Here is a 17,839-nt window from a genome sequence, read left to right as displayed (position 1 = left end):
GATAGGACGAAGTAGAAATCCGTCATTTCAGTCTTGATCCTGATTGGTTACCATTCCACCAACGGAAGAAAAACAAGATGACCGTCCCTGAGTAGATTCCTTGTTGGTTCACACAACGGAAATAGTCAAAACGCCCCCTAAACTTCTGGCACTGCGTTGTTAGTATTAGTACTACTGTAATTCTATACATCCATGCTATAATTCCACTAAAATTAGCTGTGGGAAATAACCATGGAAGGTAAGTTAAAGAAAGAGTTGGGAACAGCCATGCTGAAGTCAACCGGTCACTCAGGTGGTGGATGTATCAGCGAGGGCCAGAGTTATGATACCGACACTGGGAGAGTGTTTGTGAAGATAAATCACAAGAGCGAGGTATGTTATCATTAACTTTTAGATTTTAATTAATTATAGTGGCATGCATTTAGTTGGTGTTTGGCTGACCATATGTACCCGCTAGCTAGCTACACCATCTGAAAGCCAGATAGTACAATTGCCACTGAACTTTGTGCACACATTACGAAATGGAAAACAATCTAATTATTTATTTCGTGTGATGCAAATTAGTGTAGGTCTGTGCTTCTGCACTAGTCACCAGCCAAAAATCCTCTTTTTTTGTTTGTTTCAGGCCAAATTGATGTTTGATGGTGAGATGGCCAGTTTGGAAGCCATTTTAAAGACAGAAACTGTAAAAGTCCCCAAGCCTGTGAAGGTGGTTGAGCTTGACACAGGAGGATGTGTATTTGTAATGGAACACCTGGACATGAGAGGTCTTACCAAGTAAGAGCTCTCTTATACAATTTGTTTCGAACTGTGTCCGTAGAAATGAGGGCAGCGTGAAAATATAGTAGTGTTCAGTTTATAGTAAGTAAAATATAGTATGTAGTTTTTTATTTATTTTTTTATTTAATAAAATGCATTATTTCCAAATCCAATGTGTAGGTACTCAAAGCACCTAGGAGAGCAGCTGGCAGATCTGCATGTTCACAACAAGAGACAGTTGGAAACATTTAATAAAGAGCACCAGACAGTGGGTAATTAACCTTAACCTCACTTTAGTACCTTTTGTATGCTACTTGTACACGCAAATGTGGACAAATGCACAAAAACATTGCTCATTCTATGCCATTACTACACTGAATAACCGTTAACTCTCAAATTTTAAATTAGAGTTTATTGCTGATTATTTAAGATATACTACATAACTGTACACAGGAAAAGGAGCTGGACAGTCGGAGGTGGCTGTTGTTGAAAAATTTGGCTTCAGTGTACCTACATGCTGTGGATATCTACCACAGGTTTGTATCTGTATACTAGGCAAGACTGGACTGTGTTTTAGTCTTTAAGAGGTAGTACATTTGTATGTAGGCCAACATGTATGTAGTCTCTAAGTCTTTGAGATGTTACAGTTGTCTTTACTGCATTAATGTTTTTCCCTTACCTCCCCAGGAAAATGAGTGGCAGGATGACTGGGTGACATTTTACTCCCAGCAGAGGCTGCAGCACCAGCTTAACATGGTGGAGAAATCTTATGGAGACAGGGAAGCTATAGAATTATGGGCCCAGCTACAGGTGCACCTCCCACCCCCCTTTGACCCCATCAGAAATAAAACCTATTTTACACAGATCCTTATGATTGTATCAATGATATTGCAGTGTAACTTATATATTGTGTCTGTTATTTACAGCTGAAGATCCCTCAGTTTTTCAAAGATGTAGAGATTGTTCCTGCTCTCCTCCATGGAGACCTATGGGGAGGCAACGTAGCACAGTGTACGATGGGCCCAGTCATCTTTGACCCAGCCTCCTTCTATGGCCATTCAGAGTATGAGCTGGGTATTGCAGGGATGTTTGGTGGCTTCAACAGCTCTTTTTACTCTGCTTACCATGACAAGATTCCTCAAGCACCAGGCTTTGCAAAGAGAAACCAGCTTTACCAACTCTTCCACTATCTGAATCACTGGAACCACTTTGGTGGTGGCTACAGGGGCTCTTCAATAAGTATTATGAAGAACCTACTGAAATAATTGCACTCACATTTACTTGTAGAAAGCTTAACAATCTTAAACTAAAACCAAATATATGTATATATTGACAGATGTTAATTGACCAAAATAATATGGCTAATTGTTGAAGAGACTAAACATAATACTATAACATTGTAATGTATGTTATATTGTGTAGACAATACAGAATCAACATAACAAAATATTTCTACCCTGTCTGCTCTACCTACACCAACCTGCTTCCAAAATCCACATCTTTCAGTTACTATCTGAAATTCTGTGTTTGAACGAATATATATATATATATATATATATATATATATATATATATATATATATATATATATATATATGTATATATATATATATTTAAATTCAGTATTTTCTACACTGACTTCTGTGTAGGTTGCCTACAAACATAAACCTTAACATGCAATACTGTTTAAAAAAAAAGGCTTACCACAAACCAAAACCTCAGGTCTGGACCAACTTAAAACTTGTTTTTAAACATTTTCTGCATGTGGAAGAGCAAGCAATGTGTTATGGATATTCTTTATCAGGCTTGCTTGTCAGTTAGAAGAACAAATTGGTCTGAAGCTGAGTATGCTTTGGTATGCATCAAAACCTTACACATTTTCATTGCCTGCATTTAACCAGCATCCGACTGAATTGTACTGCTGTGCAAATGACATCGGATTTTCCCAGTGAATGCATTACTTTATACTTTTATCTACACCATAGCCTAACTATTGATGTCACGCAGACTAAAACACTACATACACATACAAAATGTTGCTGCATTTATGAATCCTATATATTTAATATCCTCTGCTTAGCCAACAATAAATCCTGGAATGAACCAAAGTGTTTGTCCTGACCTGCTGTATTTGTTATGTATCTGGTATGAAAAGAGTAATAAATCAGACTGTAAGACTTTCATCATCATAAAGAACTCTCCACCCCTCTTTCTCACTGTTTGACCCCCTGCCCCAGAATTAACAAAAGCTTCTTCCCCCAGGTTGTTGTATACCTTCCCTCACATGCAACTTAGTAACATAAACATACACATACGAACCTATTTGTCTTAATTTGTGTTGCTACTTTGCTTATATGTGTATAATTATGTTTATGTTTTATATTCTACTATTTGCAGTTTATTAGAACATATTCAGAACTGCTTCTCTCAGCTTTTGATGCACCCATGTTTTTGTTATGCATTAATGTGTTAATCACAATCTTTTATGAACTTGACTTGAAATTACATATCACAATGGTACAGGCTGTGCCATTGAACCAGTAATTTACAGCTCTGCAATGCATCGTAACAAACGCTTGGCAACTTTTAGTGGTGGAAGAAGTATTTAAATAATTTACTTAAAAGTATAGGTACCACAATATAGACATACTACAAGTAAGTTCTGCATTCAAAAGGTCACTGAAATCAAAGTACAAAAGTATTATCAGCAAAATGTACTCAAAGTATTACAAGTATAATTATTTGTCAGAATGGGTCCTTTCAGCATTATATTATTATATTACTGGACCATTATTATTGATGGATTGACATAAACAGTACTATTAAATGTTATAGCTGGTCTCGGTGGAGCTAATTTTAAATGCTTTTATACTGTATACCTTTGAGTAGTTTAATCTAATCACACAGAAACATCATATTTTATATAGCGTACTGATCACATGTTTTGTTTGTAAAATTTTGATCAGAAAACTAGCTGTCAAATAAATAAAATATTTCCCTCTGAACTGTAGTGGAGCAGAATTAAGTAGCATAAAACCCCCAACATGGGGTGACAGAGCTTTCACCGTCGCAGCATCCTCCCTCTGGAACTCCCTACCCAGAGTGATAGAGAAGCTCTATCCTATACACATATGGACACATTCATGTCACTGATCAAAACTTACCTCTTTAGATTAGCCTACAACCTAAATAATATCGCATTTCATCTACTGTAGGCCTATAGTTTCTGGTTTTATTGTTTTACTTGATTTTAATATGCTTGTTTTAATGTGCTGGTTTTATTGTAAAGTGTCTTTGAGTACTATGAAAAGGGCTATATTATAAAATGTATTATTATTATAAAACGATAGTTAAGTAAAGTAGGCTACCTCAAACTTGTAAGTTGGCCTAAACTTACTTTTCTTTACTTTTTATCCACTTCAATTCAATAAATGTATAGGCTATTACCATCAATCTAGCAACTATATAAAAAAGACTTTTAAAATGTATAGACTCAAAATATTTCCTGAATTCAATCTAAAAGTTTCAAATGCCGTCCGAGACTTTGAGAAATTAGCTTTGTGGATTTGAAATTTCCCCAGTAGAATATATAAATTGACAATCCGCTGTGCTAGTTTTTGTTGAATAGCGATAGCATATTATTACATTCTTAGTTTCCAGCATAACTGAGTTTGTTTTCAACTAGCCTTGTTCTAATTATTTTTTCAAGCTTTTACCAGAATAAAAAACAAAAGCGCTTTCTCTTTCCTATTCATTCGCTTTTGCCTATTCATGCCCTTTCGTCTCCAGCCATACGTATCAACCTTCTGGCTTACCGTACCTGGGCGGGGCGCGAGCACACAGTTAGTTACAGCACCAGCGCATCAAAACATAGACTAGTGCCTCGGTTTTATGAGTGAAATTGTTTTCACTTTGCGTCATTCTTCACATCAATATCCTCAAGACCAAGTCCGAATCGTAGCTATAAGTAGATTGAATTCCGTCGTTCCGTAAACTAGCTAGTTCTTCATCCAGATCCGTTCCTTTTACTATGCATTATTGAATGCTAATACTAGCTAACGTTAGCTAAGTGATTCATACAGTCTAGCTTCATAACTCATAACACATAACGGTAACGGTAGCCTTTGCAACAAAGACACTGTGAGTGGGTAGAAGTCTGGCAGAATGGCCTTATCGGAGACAGAGAATGAGTGTCCCGGTGGTGAAGGAGGAGAGTCCATTGTACAAACGTGTGTGTTGGGGGGCTTCGGTGAGAGCTGCGAGACCAGAGCTCTCCTCTCCAGCCTGCCGGAGGTCCACGGGAGCATAGTGACAACCGAGTCCGCCACACAGAGGTTCTTAGGTGAGACATCCACAGAGAAAATAATTCCTTAAATAAACAATTTTTAATTAGTGCTTTAGGTGGGTGGTTTTAGCTTGCTCGCATTTAATCACACTGCCCATTTCCTCCCACAGTGATAATGAACAGATATCAAGAGCAGCCTCATCTACTGGACCCACACTTAGGTATATTATGATAAGTATAACTCTAAATTCAGTCTGTAGATTCATTATAAACATATGATTACACATTTTCAATTATGTTCTAGAATGGATGCTGAACATTATACTGGAGTTTGTGAGGAGTGAGAAGTCTCCCCCTTCATTGGTTCATTTGAGCTTTAAATTTCTCTACATCATCTGTAAGGTCAGTCAAAAACAAAGTACTCCGGTTTACACTAGCTGTCTTGTCTGCTACATCAGTGAATTCCCACGATACTGCACTACATAGAATAAAACCTGATCCATTTTACTGACCCAGCAAATGTATCCAACCAATTCAGTAATCCTGATTTTTGAGATAGTCCCCAGAATGTTTGTATTTATTTTATTTTTTCCTGGGCAGGTCAGAGGCTATAAAATCTTCATGCAGCTTTTTCCCCATGAGGTGGCAGATGTCCAGCCAGTTCTCGACCTGCTGTCCAGGCAGGATCCCAAAGACTCAGAGGTGAGACTGGCATTAAGAGGACAACATTATAATCCAGGCTTTCACAATTACACCTTTGTGCATTTGCCTCCTACAGGTTTGCATTTATAATATTTTTGTTGTTAGCTTTATAAAACATTTAACAACAGTATGTTTTTATCATCTACTCATTCCAGACTTGGGAAACTCGCTACATGTTGTTGTTGTGGCTGTCCATGACCTGCCTTATACCCTTTGACCTTTATCGTCTGGATGGTCATCTAGAGTCAGATGGTGGCAAGGCCAGAGAGCCCACCATGGACCGTATTTTAGCTATTGCAAAGGCAAGTTAAGTATATGATATCATCTTGATTCCGTTTTACTGTTTTACGTAAAAGAGTTTGGTCTATATGTCTAGGTCTCGCTCCCCGTGATGGCTTGGTTCTGTTATCAAGATTTGTGGATCCTCAAAAATATCTGAATAAACTGTCTAAATGTTTGACAGCAGTAATTCTGTGCCAGTTATGGCACAGAGTAACTTATAACAGAGCACCCTCTGCTGTTTTAGAGTCTGTGATTTATCCATAATTACATCAACAAAAGAAACAAATCATCAATACGTCTCCCTTTCAAATCTGAGGTAACAAAAAGAGAATCCATTAAGAAGATAATCCAGAATCTTAATATCTAAATAGAATTTTATTCAGCCACGGTAATGTTTGTGGATTTGTTTGTAGTTATTCCAATGTTTAAGAATGTTATGATATTCTACAGTAATGCCATTTTATAGTATGAGTAACATATTTTTTTTTTTTTCAGTCGTATCTACTCGTCTGTGATAGTCCGAGGGATGCTGCATCTGTACTGGTATCAAAGTAAGTGCACAAATACCACGCAAGTAATTACATAGTATTTTCATTTTTTGGTTGTTTCCAAAAATGTCACTGTTTCACTGTGACATTTTTACCCTTCACAAAAACTAAGTTCCCGTTCTTCAATACTTTCTTCTGGACTTGCTGACTTAATTGTACTTAAATGCCATGCATAATAAAACTTAAATATCCCCTCGCAGCCACAACAGAGCAGTGGGCTTGCTGATGTTGATAGACCAGTGTAAATGTATGAAGAGTAATGAACACAAATTCAGTTATTGTATTGATGAAGTCAGCACCATGGAGAACTCTGTGGCAAGTTATTTCTTAGCTACCATGACGGACATAAGTTGTGCATTGCTCCTGGAAATGAGGAAATGTTGAGTTTCTTTTTAAAACATTAAAGCAGGGCTTAACCTTAAGTAAAGTTCCCCCTATAAATATTGTATTTATGTAGCTGAAATGAAAATATGTTGGCAATATATAGTAGTGTTTGGACTTATTTACATCATATACATGAAAATCAAACTGCACAAAACAAATTCAGGAAGGATATGATCAACAATGATAGCACTGATATCAGACCAAAAACAAAGTAAATAAGAGCAAATAGCACAAAAGGTACGATAATATAAACAATACCACTTTAAAATAAAATAAATAAATAAAAAACATTAGTGATCAAGCGATTCGACCCACAGGATTTGACACTACGTATTTAAATATAAAATCAGTGTTTCGTCCGCGACCAAAGCCATTTGTTTCTGATTTTATTATTCTTTTTATTTGGTCCGGTTTTCCACAGGCCCCACCTGCTCTCCTGATTTTCCCTGAAGGTAACATGATTGAGGAAGTTAACAAATAATTCCAGGTTATGCTAAGCTAAAGAAAGCCCAGGGGTCTTTAAGTAAGAAATCTAGGGAAGAAGTGAAGTCACCACTGTTCCCATGTGGTGGAATAAGTATTCAGAGATCCTTTTGTAAAAGTACTAAGACCACACTGAAAGTACTCCGCTACAAGTAAAAAGTATGCATTCAAAACCCTAGTAGTATGTACGTTTTATCAGTAAAATTGCATATATCAAGGCCAGCTGTCTACTGTATGTCTATTATGTAAAGCTTGTGTCAATCATGGCCTTTCAAAATTAAAGACTGAAATGAATCTATAAAAATATGGCAACTAGCAGTAAACACAAAATACAGTCTAGATAGTTAGAACTGTAATTACTTTTCCAGCCAGTAGAGGGCAAGATGATCATTTGAATTACTTACTGGTGCCTACATTTGTTTATCCACATGAAACCTTTTATTGATTTCTAGTCTTATTGTACATGACTGTACAGGTTCATGACACGCCCTGATGTGAAACAGAAGCGCCTCGGAGATTTTTTGGACTGGAGCCTGACCACTATATCCCAGACCAATGACCAGTCAGTGAGAGACATTATGGTGCTGGATGGTGCCCTGCAGTCTCTGGTAAATACACATACTCACCGATCACACAAACCTGCTGCATGCACACCTGTCTGTGTATGTTTGAAACCAGTGTAATCTGTGTACACTGCTGTATTAAAACCTGCAAAGGGAAGTTTACAAGAGCTGACATGACTGGTATGTCACACAATGCCTAATGTGGTTTTGGCAGGTGTGTAATGCACCTGCTGGGTGTGTGGGATCTGCTGTTTCAAGTGACTTTGTGTAATCCACTGCTTTAAGCTAAACGGTTCGTCATCAAATGTGATCAGCATTGAGGGGACTTAGTTCCCGAGAAATCCACTTTTCCACCTTGATGCCTCAATACACATGTTCTCACTGTAAATCGTTACTAATGATTGAGAGTATTTTAAATTCACTTCCTGTCGGCTAAGGTAATGTAATGCAGCCCTCAAGCAAGAATATTACATATGTATCATTGGCACATAAACTTGCATAACATGTTTAGAAACAGTCTCTTTGTACTTAATGTCTGTGAAGTGAACCTGGTTCCAGCCTATGTGTGAGCCTTAGGGTAGTCAAAACCGGCTCTGTGTGTTCAGTCAACATGCCTACAAGACCCATAGTTGCATATTTTTTGTGTGTAGATTGAGTGTAAAGTGCTGCTGCTGCAAAAAAATCAAGATTTAAAGACAAAAAGACATTTTTAATAAATTAGCTAGCATGAATTTGGTTTTTGAGAGTAATGTGTATTTTTTTTTGTTTGTTAATGCAATAGAAAATGTGTGATTCCTTCCCAAATGTTACTGCAGTCTCTCCGATTGATTTGGTCATCTTATTTGTATCCCCTAGGCAAAGCTTTTCAAACATGGAAAAAGAGATGACCTCCTACAGTATGGTAGGTTCCCTTTCCCCTGTTATCAGCAGCAAAGTAATGAATCAACACTTTGCTGTCTAATCTCCTTTGGAGGTCAGAGGAAGACACAGAATTTCCTGAACAGGAGTCATTGAAGCACGTTTGTCACATTTGTAGTCTTTTATTCAGTTGCTTTTGCCTGTGGTAACATCATTATTTGTGTTCACAAATCATTATCTAAATGTCCTATGCCGGAGGAGAGATATTTGAATGCAGACATAAGGGGACATTTCCCTTTAAAAGAATAACAACAGAGTCTTGCCATACGTGAAAATAATCTATTTAATTTATCCGATGCATAGGCTGTCCAGTCATACTGTAGCTGACGTGATTTGTCAAAATAGTGAGAATTATTTCTGACATGTATTTTTCATAGCTTCTAGCCAGACAGCTCCAAAAATATATTTCTGTGTGTGTGTGTGTGTGTGTGTGTGTGTGTGTGTGTGTGTGTGTATCTATTTATTTATTTATCAATTCATTTGTTACAACAGTATTACAACAGATAATATGGATGTCCTATTTGTTTCCAGCTCCTACAATTCTGCAATGTCTGGAGCAGAAGAATCTTTCAGAGAGCAGCCAGGCCATGCTGAGGAAGCTTGGTGTCAAACTAATCCAGAGACTTGGCCTCACTTTTCTGAAGCCACGTTTGGCCACTTGGAGGTCAGACATACCAACCAAAATCACACACATTTCCTGTCCTTAGTGATATGTGGCTGGATAAGATAGCAGCAAAAACCTGAATGCCTTAAAACGTTTTTATGAATGTTTTTCAGGTACCAGAGAGGCAGCCGCTCCCTGGCAGCAAACCTTTCCATGTCCCAATCTGCCACAGTCGCTGCGACTCCTGAAGTAGAAACACAAAAACTGGAGGAGGACTATGACATTCCTGAGGAACTGGAGACTGTTATTGGTCAGTTTCCGCCTCCACTCTGTTCAAAACATTTGTTATTGCAATACCTCTGCTCAGGAAATCTAATTTTCTTTTATTTCTACAGAGCATCTGCTGGTGGGACTGAAAGATAAGGAAACAATTGTGCGCTGGTCTGCAGCAAAGGGGTAACAATCTGTTCATATGTCACCTAACCTGAACTGTTGATAACAAATCATTCTTGTTGCAGCTTGTCTTTGGTATTCTTTATGTCAAAGACATCTCTTCTGAAAGAGTTTATGTGTTACAATAATCATCTGTTTTATTTAACCCTTCAGCATTGGGAGGGTGACCGGAAGGCTTCCCAAGGAGCTGGCAGATGAGGTGGTTGGATCAGTGCTGGATTGCTTCAGGTAGGTTCATGCTAAGGGAATATTGGCTCTCTCCATCACAGTCACGCTTTGTCATTTATAATTTCTTATATTTATTTTATTGTTTTCAATAATACCCGTCACACAGGGACAATTTATGACCTGTGTTGTGTGTGTTCCTTTTCAAGCTTCCAGGAAACAGACAATGCTTGGCATGGAGGCTGCCTGGCACTGGCAGAACTTGGAAGAAGAGGCCTGCTGCTCCCATCCCGGTTGACAGATGGTATGTGACCACACATTTACATTGAGATAATTATCAAACGATACATGGACTACTGTAAGCAAGTCAGTTCTTGTCATTTATTTATTCAACATATTCACATTTACAGTACATTACCACATCTTCCATTGTCAAAATTCTACATTTAAAAAAAAAAGTCCATATTTACAACCCATATTTAAATGCTTTACACCTTTTTTTTCAAGTTTGAGAACAAGACAAAATATGCATATCAAGTCTTTGCAACAATTATTTTTTACAGTTGGCTTTGTGGCAGTGTGATAGACGTTTTAATTATTAATTATGTTCAATAAGTTGATCTTTTTTAGGCTGAAGGTTAAATATACACTGTCCTTTTTACAAAATGTTACAACAGTCAGAGTTTAGGAGCAGCGCGGCCTCCTCCTCAGAGCCCGCCCTGGTGCTTTTGCTCTCTTGTTTGGTTCATGGCATTTGTTTTCAGCCTGGCCACTGTTTGCTCTTTTTATGCCAGTTTTCTTAGCCTTGGTTGTGCGTTTGGTCTTCTTCGGAAAACCAGAACTTCTAGTGTCTGTGGAACCCTCTGAGGGCCTATCTGCAGAGCTGAAGTCCCACAAAGAGGCAGCAGAGCTTGCAATGGCTAGCTGACAGAGTGCCAGTGCTGCAGTCTGCCTTTGGTCACATCGGTCTTCATCCAGCTCAGTGTCTGGCCTCTGCTGAAGATCATCTAAAGTGCTCAAGGTAGAGCTGTGAACAGGGCTGCTATAAGACGCTCGCAGGCTGAGGTTCAGAGGTAACTCTTCCCCATTTATTTTCTCTGTGTCTGAGCCCCTCAGTCTGTGGTCAGAAGGACTACTTTCTTTGTCTTGGTTCCTTGTTGAGAGGTTTAGGGGGGCCAGATCTTCTCTGTTGTCCTCATCATTTTGGTCTGGTGTAGTTTCAGGATATAGAGGCATAGAGGAATATCTGCTGCTCTCAGATGATCTGAAAGAGACAGGCCAAAATAAAGAGTTAAAGGACTGATTACCATTAATTTACCAGTAATTGCAAATACAATATATTGCAGCTCAATTAAGCAAAGATGAAAACATTTGGAGATTTTTACTCACCCTCCATCCACATGCAGAGTTCCTAACTGCAGCAAGCTTTCTGCAGACTCCTTGTATCTTAAGTCAGTTTTGATGGGTTGCATGGCTGCAGCTGTGCATCCTAGTTGGGTGGTTGTCTGTGAGTCACCCCTGTATTGTTGGCCCTCTGTGTCTCTCTGGATGATGTGTGCATGACTGGGTCTGTCAGGGGACCCCAAGGCTGAACAGCCCTCTTTAGGGCTCAGCCTGGTTTCCTTGTCTTCACTTTGCCCGTTGTTGCTCTCCTCTTGTGTAGATGTGTTGAGGCTGTTGTGACTGTGACGCGAATGCATGTATAAGTCATAATCCTTAGGCCCAAAGGTTGGGCCATACAAATCCGATGGGAGATATCTGGAACCTGTAATTGGCATGGAGAGCTCATGGGGTCTGTACAGGCCAAAATGCAGAGGGGGGCCTGGGTGAAGGGGGTGGCAGTATCTGTATGGATGTGGGGGAAAGAGTGAAGTGTGAGGTGGGGCAATGGGTTGTGGCACCACAGGCCTCTGGGGATCCAAAAACTCTGGCCGTAAAGAAGGAGAGTTTGGCTCATTTGCACGGTGGTTTGCTGGGAGGTAGTATGGAGGATACAGGGGCCGGTTAGGCAGGAGATAAGGAGAGTATTCAGCAACCATGGGAGGGGTGAATGATTTCAAGGGAATGGATGATGAAATCGTGCCCCATGGGAAGCCTGGGTGGTTGAAAGTGGGAACAGGAGCTTGTGAATCCTCCGACTGCTGCACAGATGACTTGAAGGCTTCTGGTCCGTCACTTTTGGGTGTGACAGGGTAGAAGGCAGATGGGCGCGGCAGAGACTTGGCCTCATTGCTCTCACTGTTCTCTCCCTCCGTTACTGTCTTTGATTTTGCTACACTCTGGCTGTCTTTATTGACTGGACTGTCACACTCAACATCAACTTCTTCTGTGTCATCTCTGCTCTCAGCTTTGTTCTCCTCAGTTCCCTGTGTCTCAGGAATATTGTTCTGAACTGCTGGCAGGGGACTTTGACAGTCCTTAGATTTGACAGGGTCTTCCTTTACTCCAGCCTTGACCCGTCGGGCTGTTTGCCCATTTTTCTGTGACATCAGGGAGATGGAGTTTTTACACAAGTTATATTTCATGTGGTTGAAGAGATGGGACTTTTCATTGCAGGTGAAAGGACACTGGAAACACTGGTACTTGAAAGGCTTGCCTGGCGGTCGGGGAATATAGTGGGGTCTTTTTGGCTTGCGTTCCTGAGCAGTTTCCATCTTGATTCTAATGGATGTTGTCTGAAAGAAAAATACAGCACATTTTAGGAATTAGAAGTAGTTTAGGTTCTCTTGAAGTCCCTCTTTTCCCTGAAGCTGTTAGGGAGTGTGGCACTAAGAGACACTCATGAATCATTGCAGCTTTTGTACCAGATTCTCGCTGAGCTGACGGTCACGTCATGAGGCTAATAGACTTGTTTGTCTGGTTCAGGTGGAGAGTGGCTCTCATTGGAAGGTTTTTCTCTGTGTTTCTTTAGCTGCTTGTGCAGAAAAATCTCCTGCTGCACAAAACACTGCACCCTCAGGCTAATGTATTTCTGCAATTGTAACTTCACACTGGGCTGGACACCCAGAGAAATAGTTAAATATGAAAACCTGTCTACTGTATGCGAACGTTCACCAACATGTTTGCATAGGTGCACTCCTGTCTAAGTGTGGTTTTGGTCGATTGGCAGCAGCCTACAAACGCCTCTACCTGCCTGTTCACCTGTCTGTCTGCTCTGATATTATTCCACTCTTCTGTCCTATAAAGTTAGAGAGCTGCTAAGGCACTAGGTAGGCAGGTGTTGGGCAGACTAGGCACTTACTGACACAGACCTGGAGGGCATGCAGAGACATGCTTTCTATCTCAACCTTACTAAACTCTGTGCTTTCGGCGTGGGAACCATGAGCCACCTGTTTCCCATGACTACACCTGCGGGATGCACTCAGCTCCCAATCATCATTTGATGAGCTCAACAGCTCTGGAGATACAGGAGTATGAGAAATAATTCTTTAATAATTGTAGAAATTGTAATGTACCAGCTAGAATGTGTAGCAATAGTTAAAACCAGACATTTTAGTTAAACACTGAAGTAAGCGGCCTAGGAAACACTTCAGGTTCGCCTTTGAAATGAAATATCACCTAAAGCTTTGAGTTAAGTGTTGCTGGGTGCCCGTGGAAGAACCTGCTTGTCATGCGCTGTCGCAAGAAGTTGTCACTCAAGTTTCTGTGCTACTCTTAAAGCACGCAAAGCCACTCCTTTCTTAAGAACTGAAATTAATTAACGGTGTATCGCTTTCACTGTTAATATAATCCAGTCAAAACATTATTAAAAAATTTTAATTAAAAAACTATGTTATCTAAATAAGTAACTTGAGCTTTTTTTTAGAAGGTCTTCTGCAGAAGCCAGGTAATTTAAGCATTACCTGTGCATCAGTTTTGACAGTGCAAGTAGGAGCTAATTGAAATCCATAGGTTACAGGTTGATACGTAGCGTATACCTCCCCTAAATAATACACACTACAAACTACAACTACAAAGACGGTCTTTTCCAATAACAGAAAGGCTGTATATGTAACTCAATGCCGCTTCCTTGTTAATTAAAGAAAGACAAAAAAAACAAAAACATTACCTGCTCTGGTCTGAGTCTTCAGCGTGCAGAGAGCTGCTCCACGGTCCACAGCGAGCGTAAGTCAGGATGTTGGCTCCGATATGTGTCAAAAGTTCAGTGTGTTTGTGAATGTGTGTGATGGTGCATGTGTGTGCTGTGTGTGGTTAGTTGTGTGGTGAGTTCCTCTCCCTGAGATGTTGTCTCACTAGTGGGTGGGGCTTCAGCCCAAACAGCAGGGCCCTTAGGCAACATCGATGTACCTGATATTAGTCAAGCCTCAAGCGATGATTTACATGATGGGGTGGGGTGGGGGCTCTCACTTCTTCTTCCTCTTACCCGCTCCATCTCTTGTCTTTTGTGGAAATGACCACATATGCCTCATTCTGCAGTTACTGTAAATAACATGTATCAACATGTTATGTTATCACACCAATGTGTCAAGTTTCCAGTGAAGTCCAGTAGCAAGCTGGCAAGATCGATATGACATATGCATACATGCAGGTAAAATTGGTGCTGATCCTGTTTATTGTGAGCAGTGTTGTGTACAGTGTTACACATGTATAACTTATACATTATTCATAACTACAACTTTTACTAAATGAGTTAACTTTATTGCTAACTTCCAAATTAGTCCCATTTACTAAATGACTTTGAACACTGATATAACTGATGTGTTGACTCTCAGTGGGAAAAGAATAAGTTGGCATTCAGTTCACATTCAAATAGTCTTACACTGGAAACTGATAATCAGCCATGTCATTGTGCTTCACACACAAACGACACCTTATTCTAATATATGATAATTAAAATCTGTAATTTGAAACTTTCACTCCATTATTTTGGTATTTTTCTGTTGTCTTTTATCAATTCTTTAAGAATTTAAAGGAAAACCACTTTTCTGCGTCTTTCTCAATGCGCTGCAAAAGGGTTGCTTTAAATGCATGTAAACCATAACAATAACACAATCTGAAATACTTACCACACTTTTTGGTATATAAAAATGTTCGTGAACAATGATTTACGAATTCTTCATTATAAATAAACAGTATAGTGAGCACACATCATTTTTAATTCAGCTAGTTGTTACTGGTTTTAGTCCAAGGATTTTGGTTGTATCATGTTTGGTGCTTAAGTAGTGACATTTGAACTCTCCTCAGCACAAATATTGCATACGTATGTTTTTGACATAGCTTTTATTCTTTGATCTTAGTTTTATTTCTTGTCCTTGAGATAAAACCACTCCATCCATTTCCGTTGTCTTATTGCAGTTGTGCCACTCATTGTCAAGTCCCTGACCTACGATGAAAAGAGGGGAGCGTGCAGTGTTGGTTCCAATGTGCGTGACTCTGCCTGCTACGTGTGCTGGTCTTTTGCCAGAGCTTATGAACCTGAAGAGCTCGAGCCTTTTGTCACTGAGATTGCCAGGTAAGCTTCTCCTCTTCCTTCTTTTGCCTAAAAACCTCATCTTCATGGATCGCTGCAAAACCACACCAAGGACACATTTGTATCTGTCAAGTTGTGTTTCAGTGAGATAAGAGTGAATCTTCTGTCGATAAGTGGCCCAAATTATTATATGCCTTTAATAATACTATACTCTTTCTCACAGGAAAATTTGAATGATAGGGTCAGCTAAAGAAAAAAAGCTGTTTCTGATATGCTCCCATTTTATTTATTTATCTGTTTTAAGATTTTTTTGGGGGCCTTTTAATGGAAAGGACAGCCAGATATGAAAGGGGGGAGAGAGAGGGGGAAGACATACAGGAAAATCGTCCAGGTCGGACTCGAACCCTGGATGTGCACCTGCTCTACCAACTGAGCTAACACGATATGCTCCCATTTTAATTTGCTCTTTCTGCTGTTTGTTGAAAATGCAAACACAACAGTTCTCCTTGTGTATGTATTGTACATTGTACATTACAGCATTATTTACATCAGCTTAACGTCCCCAGTATGCCATTATTGCTGCCCTCAACAACATAACATCCCTTCTCTTTCCTGACAAAGAAGGAAAAAATACAGGTCAAATATGGGTAGCGCTGCAGCCCATAAACATCTTTTTGCATTTACACCAACACTGATATATTTGTGATAAGCCCACTATCATCCAATAATATCATCTCATCGATATGTACATACTCTAAATATATTCCTTAACTGTGTAAAAAACTATCCGCTACAATCGAGAGATGAAAGCAGAATAAACTTTTTAAATAATAAGTGTGACTTTTTTAGGTTGCAGCTCATATTGGATTACAGTATGTTCTCATTGTAATTTGCATAGAAGCTTCAGGGTTTGCCTCTTAGCAGTTATTTACTGCCTCAAACCAGTTTTTCTGTGCCACATCAATCTTGCATGTCACCATATAACAAGCAGATAGACTTTTGTGCCTCCATATTGAGGGTAGGCTGCAGTATGTCTGAAGTACACAAACATGTCATTCTAAGGTTATGGTATCAAAAGGTGATTAATTTTATCGGTATGAGTAAGGATTCTCTGATTCCTGCTTCTCAAATGTGATTATTTTGTAGTTTATTTACTCCTCTATGACAGTAAACTTAATATCTTTGAGATGTGGACAAAACAAGACATTTAAGGATGTTTTTTTTTATTTGATTTTTTACCATTTTCTGGACCAATTTTATAGACCAAACATCTAATTGATTAATCCCAAAAAAAAATCAACAGATTAATCGTAAATGAAAATAATTTTCATTGACAATTTGGTTGAAGTTGAAGTTTGGTGCAGCCCTGATTGTTTTCTCTTCCAATGAAACTCTTACTGTTGCCACACAGTACGTGCTGTTGATCATCTTGTGGCTCCCTGCCAGCTGTTCTGAATACACGTTCCCATATCCAAAAACTAAATCCAAGCTCTCACTTGAGTGAAAATCTGTTGTGAGCTTCATTTCATTTCAAAACATCAGACTTCAACATTGCAGTATAACCAGCAGGAAGTGTTTCTAAGGTCCATGTGTGATGCCTTCATGAATACATTGTTTTCTTTGCCACATAGGAAGATCTAGTTGGGGAACTAAATTGTTGTTCATATTCTCTTGCACCTAAAAACTCCCCATTTCTAAAGTTACCCTTTAAAGTGATGGCTTTTTGCCATTAGGACATAGGCGAATTTTACATAAATGTTCCTTACGGCTTTATTGAGGACACTTGACAACCTACGGAAAAAGGGAAAAAGCTGCATGCTCGCATGATATTTGGCAAAGGGAGAGAGGAAGAGATTTGCATCAGGTACGTCATTTAACGTTATTAGAAAGCATATTCTGCTCCCTGTTTTTTAATATCTGACAGTGGACAAGCAATGGATGGCAGGTTGGAAGTTGGCACACAGTTTTATTCATTCATATTCATTCATTCCATCATGTTATTATCAAGACTTTTGCGCAAAAGTGACCAGGTTGCTTATTCAGACATGAGACCGACATGTTAAATTGCCATCAGATTATCTTAATTGGGTGAATGTCTGACAGAGGATTATGATTTATCTCACTCAAATCTCCAGAGTGTGACTTTTGTTTTTTGTTGGGTCAATAAACAGTTTAACTTGCAGTTTTACCAGTTGTATGGTCTGGATAGAAATGGTCTTTTTTGGTCTATAGACTAGAATGCAAAATGGCTAAGAAGGCCATTTTCCAGGATCAGTACCTGGA

General features: G+C 39.1%; 3 protein-coding genes across 4 annotated transcripts in view; 2 read left to right on the top strand and 1 right to left on the bottom strand.

The window, feature by feature from the left end:
- The first annotated feature begins 59 nt into the window (after positions 1-59).
- LOC120573957 (fructosamine 3 kinase related protein) lies at positions 60-2,298 on the top strand. Its single transcript, XM_039823880.1, has 6 exons — positions 60-372; positions 626-777; positions 940-1,031; positions 1,213-1,295; positions 1,447-1,569; positions 1,686-2,298. Exons 1-6 carry the CDS (start codon positions 232-234, stop codon positions 2,022-2,024), a joined length of 930 nt encoding a protein of 309 aa, XP_039679814.1. The 5' UTR covers positions 60-231; the 3' UTR covers positions 2,025-2,298.
- A 2,271-nt stretch (positions 2,299-4,569) lies between these two features.
- tbcd (tubulin folding cofactor D) overlaps positions 4,570-17,839 on the top strand; it is a 29,096-nt gene continuing 15,826 nt past the window's right edge. The window contains exons 1-14 of one of the 2 annotated variants that reach the window (XM_039823872.1): positions 4,570-5,101; positions 5,215-5,265; positions 5,349-5,446; positions 5,645-5,746; positions 5,902-6,048; positions 6,524-6,579; positions 7,919-8,051; positions 8,862-8,907; positions 9,456-9,588; positions 9,702-9,838; positions 9,924-9,984; positions 10,135-10,209; positions 10,356-10,450; positions 15,442-15,598. In XM_039823872.1, coding sequence (XP_039679806.1) covers positions 4,924-5,101; positions 5,215-5,265; positions 5,349-5,446; positions 5,645-5,746; positions 5,902-6,048; positions 6,524-6,579; positions 7,919-8,051; positions 8,862-8,907; positions 9,456-9,588; positions 9,702-9,838; positions 9,924-9,984; positions 10,135-10,209; positions 10,356-10,450; positions 15,442-15,598 — 1,469 coding nt within the window. In that variant the 5' untranslated portion in view covers positions 4,570-4,923. The remainder of the gene's footprint in view (positions 5,102-5,214; positions 5,266-5,348; positions 5,447-5,644; positions 5,747-5,901; positions 6,049-6,523; positions 6,580-7,918; positions 8,052-8,861; positions 8,908-9,455; positions 9,589-9,701; positions 9,839-9,923; positions 9,985-10,134; positions 10,210-10,355; positions 10,451-15,441; positions 15,599-17,839) is intronic. The other variant, XM_039823873.1, reaches the window with a different exon arrangement.
- znf750 (zinc finger protein 750) lies at positions 10,518-14,337 on the bottom strand. The gene is made up of 3 exons (XM_039823875.1): positions 14,195-14,337; positions 11,536-12,821; positions 10,518-11,410 (listed from the first exon to the last, which is right to left on the bottom strand). Exons 2-3 carry the CDS (start codon positions 12,798-12,800, stop codon positions 10,831-10,833), a joined length of 1,845 nt encoding a protein of 614 aa, XP_039679809.1. The 5' UTR covers positions 12,801-12,821; positions 14,195-14,337; the 3' UTR covers positions 10,518-10,830.

Source organism: Perca fluviatilis, chromosome 15 (assembly GCF_010015445.1).
Source record: "Perca fluviatilis chromosome 15, GENO_Pfluv_1.0, whole genome shotgun sequence".
Classification (NCBI taxonomy): Eukaryota; Metazoa; Chordata; class Actinopteri; order Perciformes; family Percidae; genus Perca; species Perca fluviatilis.
This window is presented reverse-complemented; position numbering and strand designations above follow the sequence as displayed.

What these genes read in the sequence shown, in the direction of transcription:
- znf750 (XM_039823875.1), bottom strand. Translation starts at nt 12,800, where the DNA reads ATGGAAACTGCTCAGGAACGCAAGCCAAAAAGACCCCACTATATTCCC. An exon ending in ACTCTGCATGTGGATGGAGG is followed by an intron (nt 11,411 to 11,535) that starts GTGAGTAAAAAT and finishes TGTCTCTTTCAG; the next exon opens with ATCATCTGAGAGCAGCAGAT.
- LOC120573957 (XM_039823880.1), top strand. Translation starts at nt 232, where the DNA reads ATGGAAGGTAAGTTAAAGAAAGAGTTGGGAACAGCCATGCTGAAGTCA. An exon ending in TAAAGAGCACCAGACAGTGG is followed by an intron (nt 1,032 to 1,212) that starts GTAATTAACCTT and finishes AACTGTACACAG; the next exon opens with GAAAAGGAGCTGGACAGTCG. An exon ending in GCTGTGGATATCTACCACAG is followed by an intron (nt 1,296 to 1,446) that starts GTTTGTATCTGT and finishes TTACCTCCCCAG; the next exon opens with GAAAATGAGTGGCAGGATGA.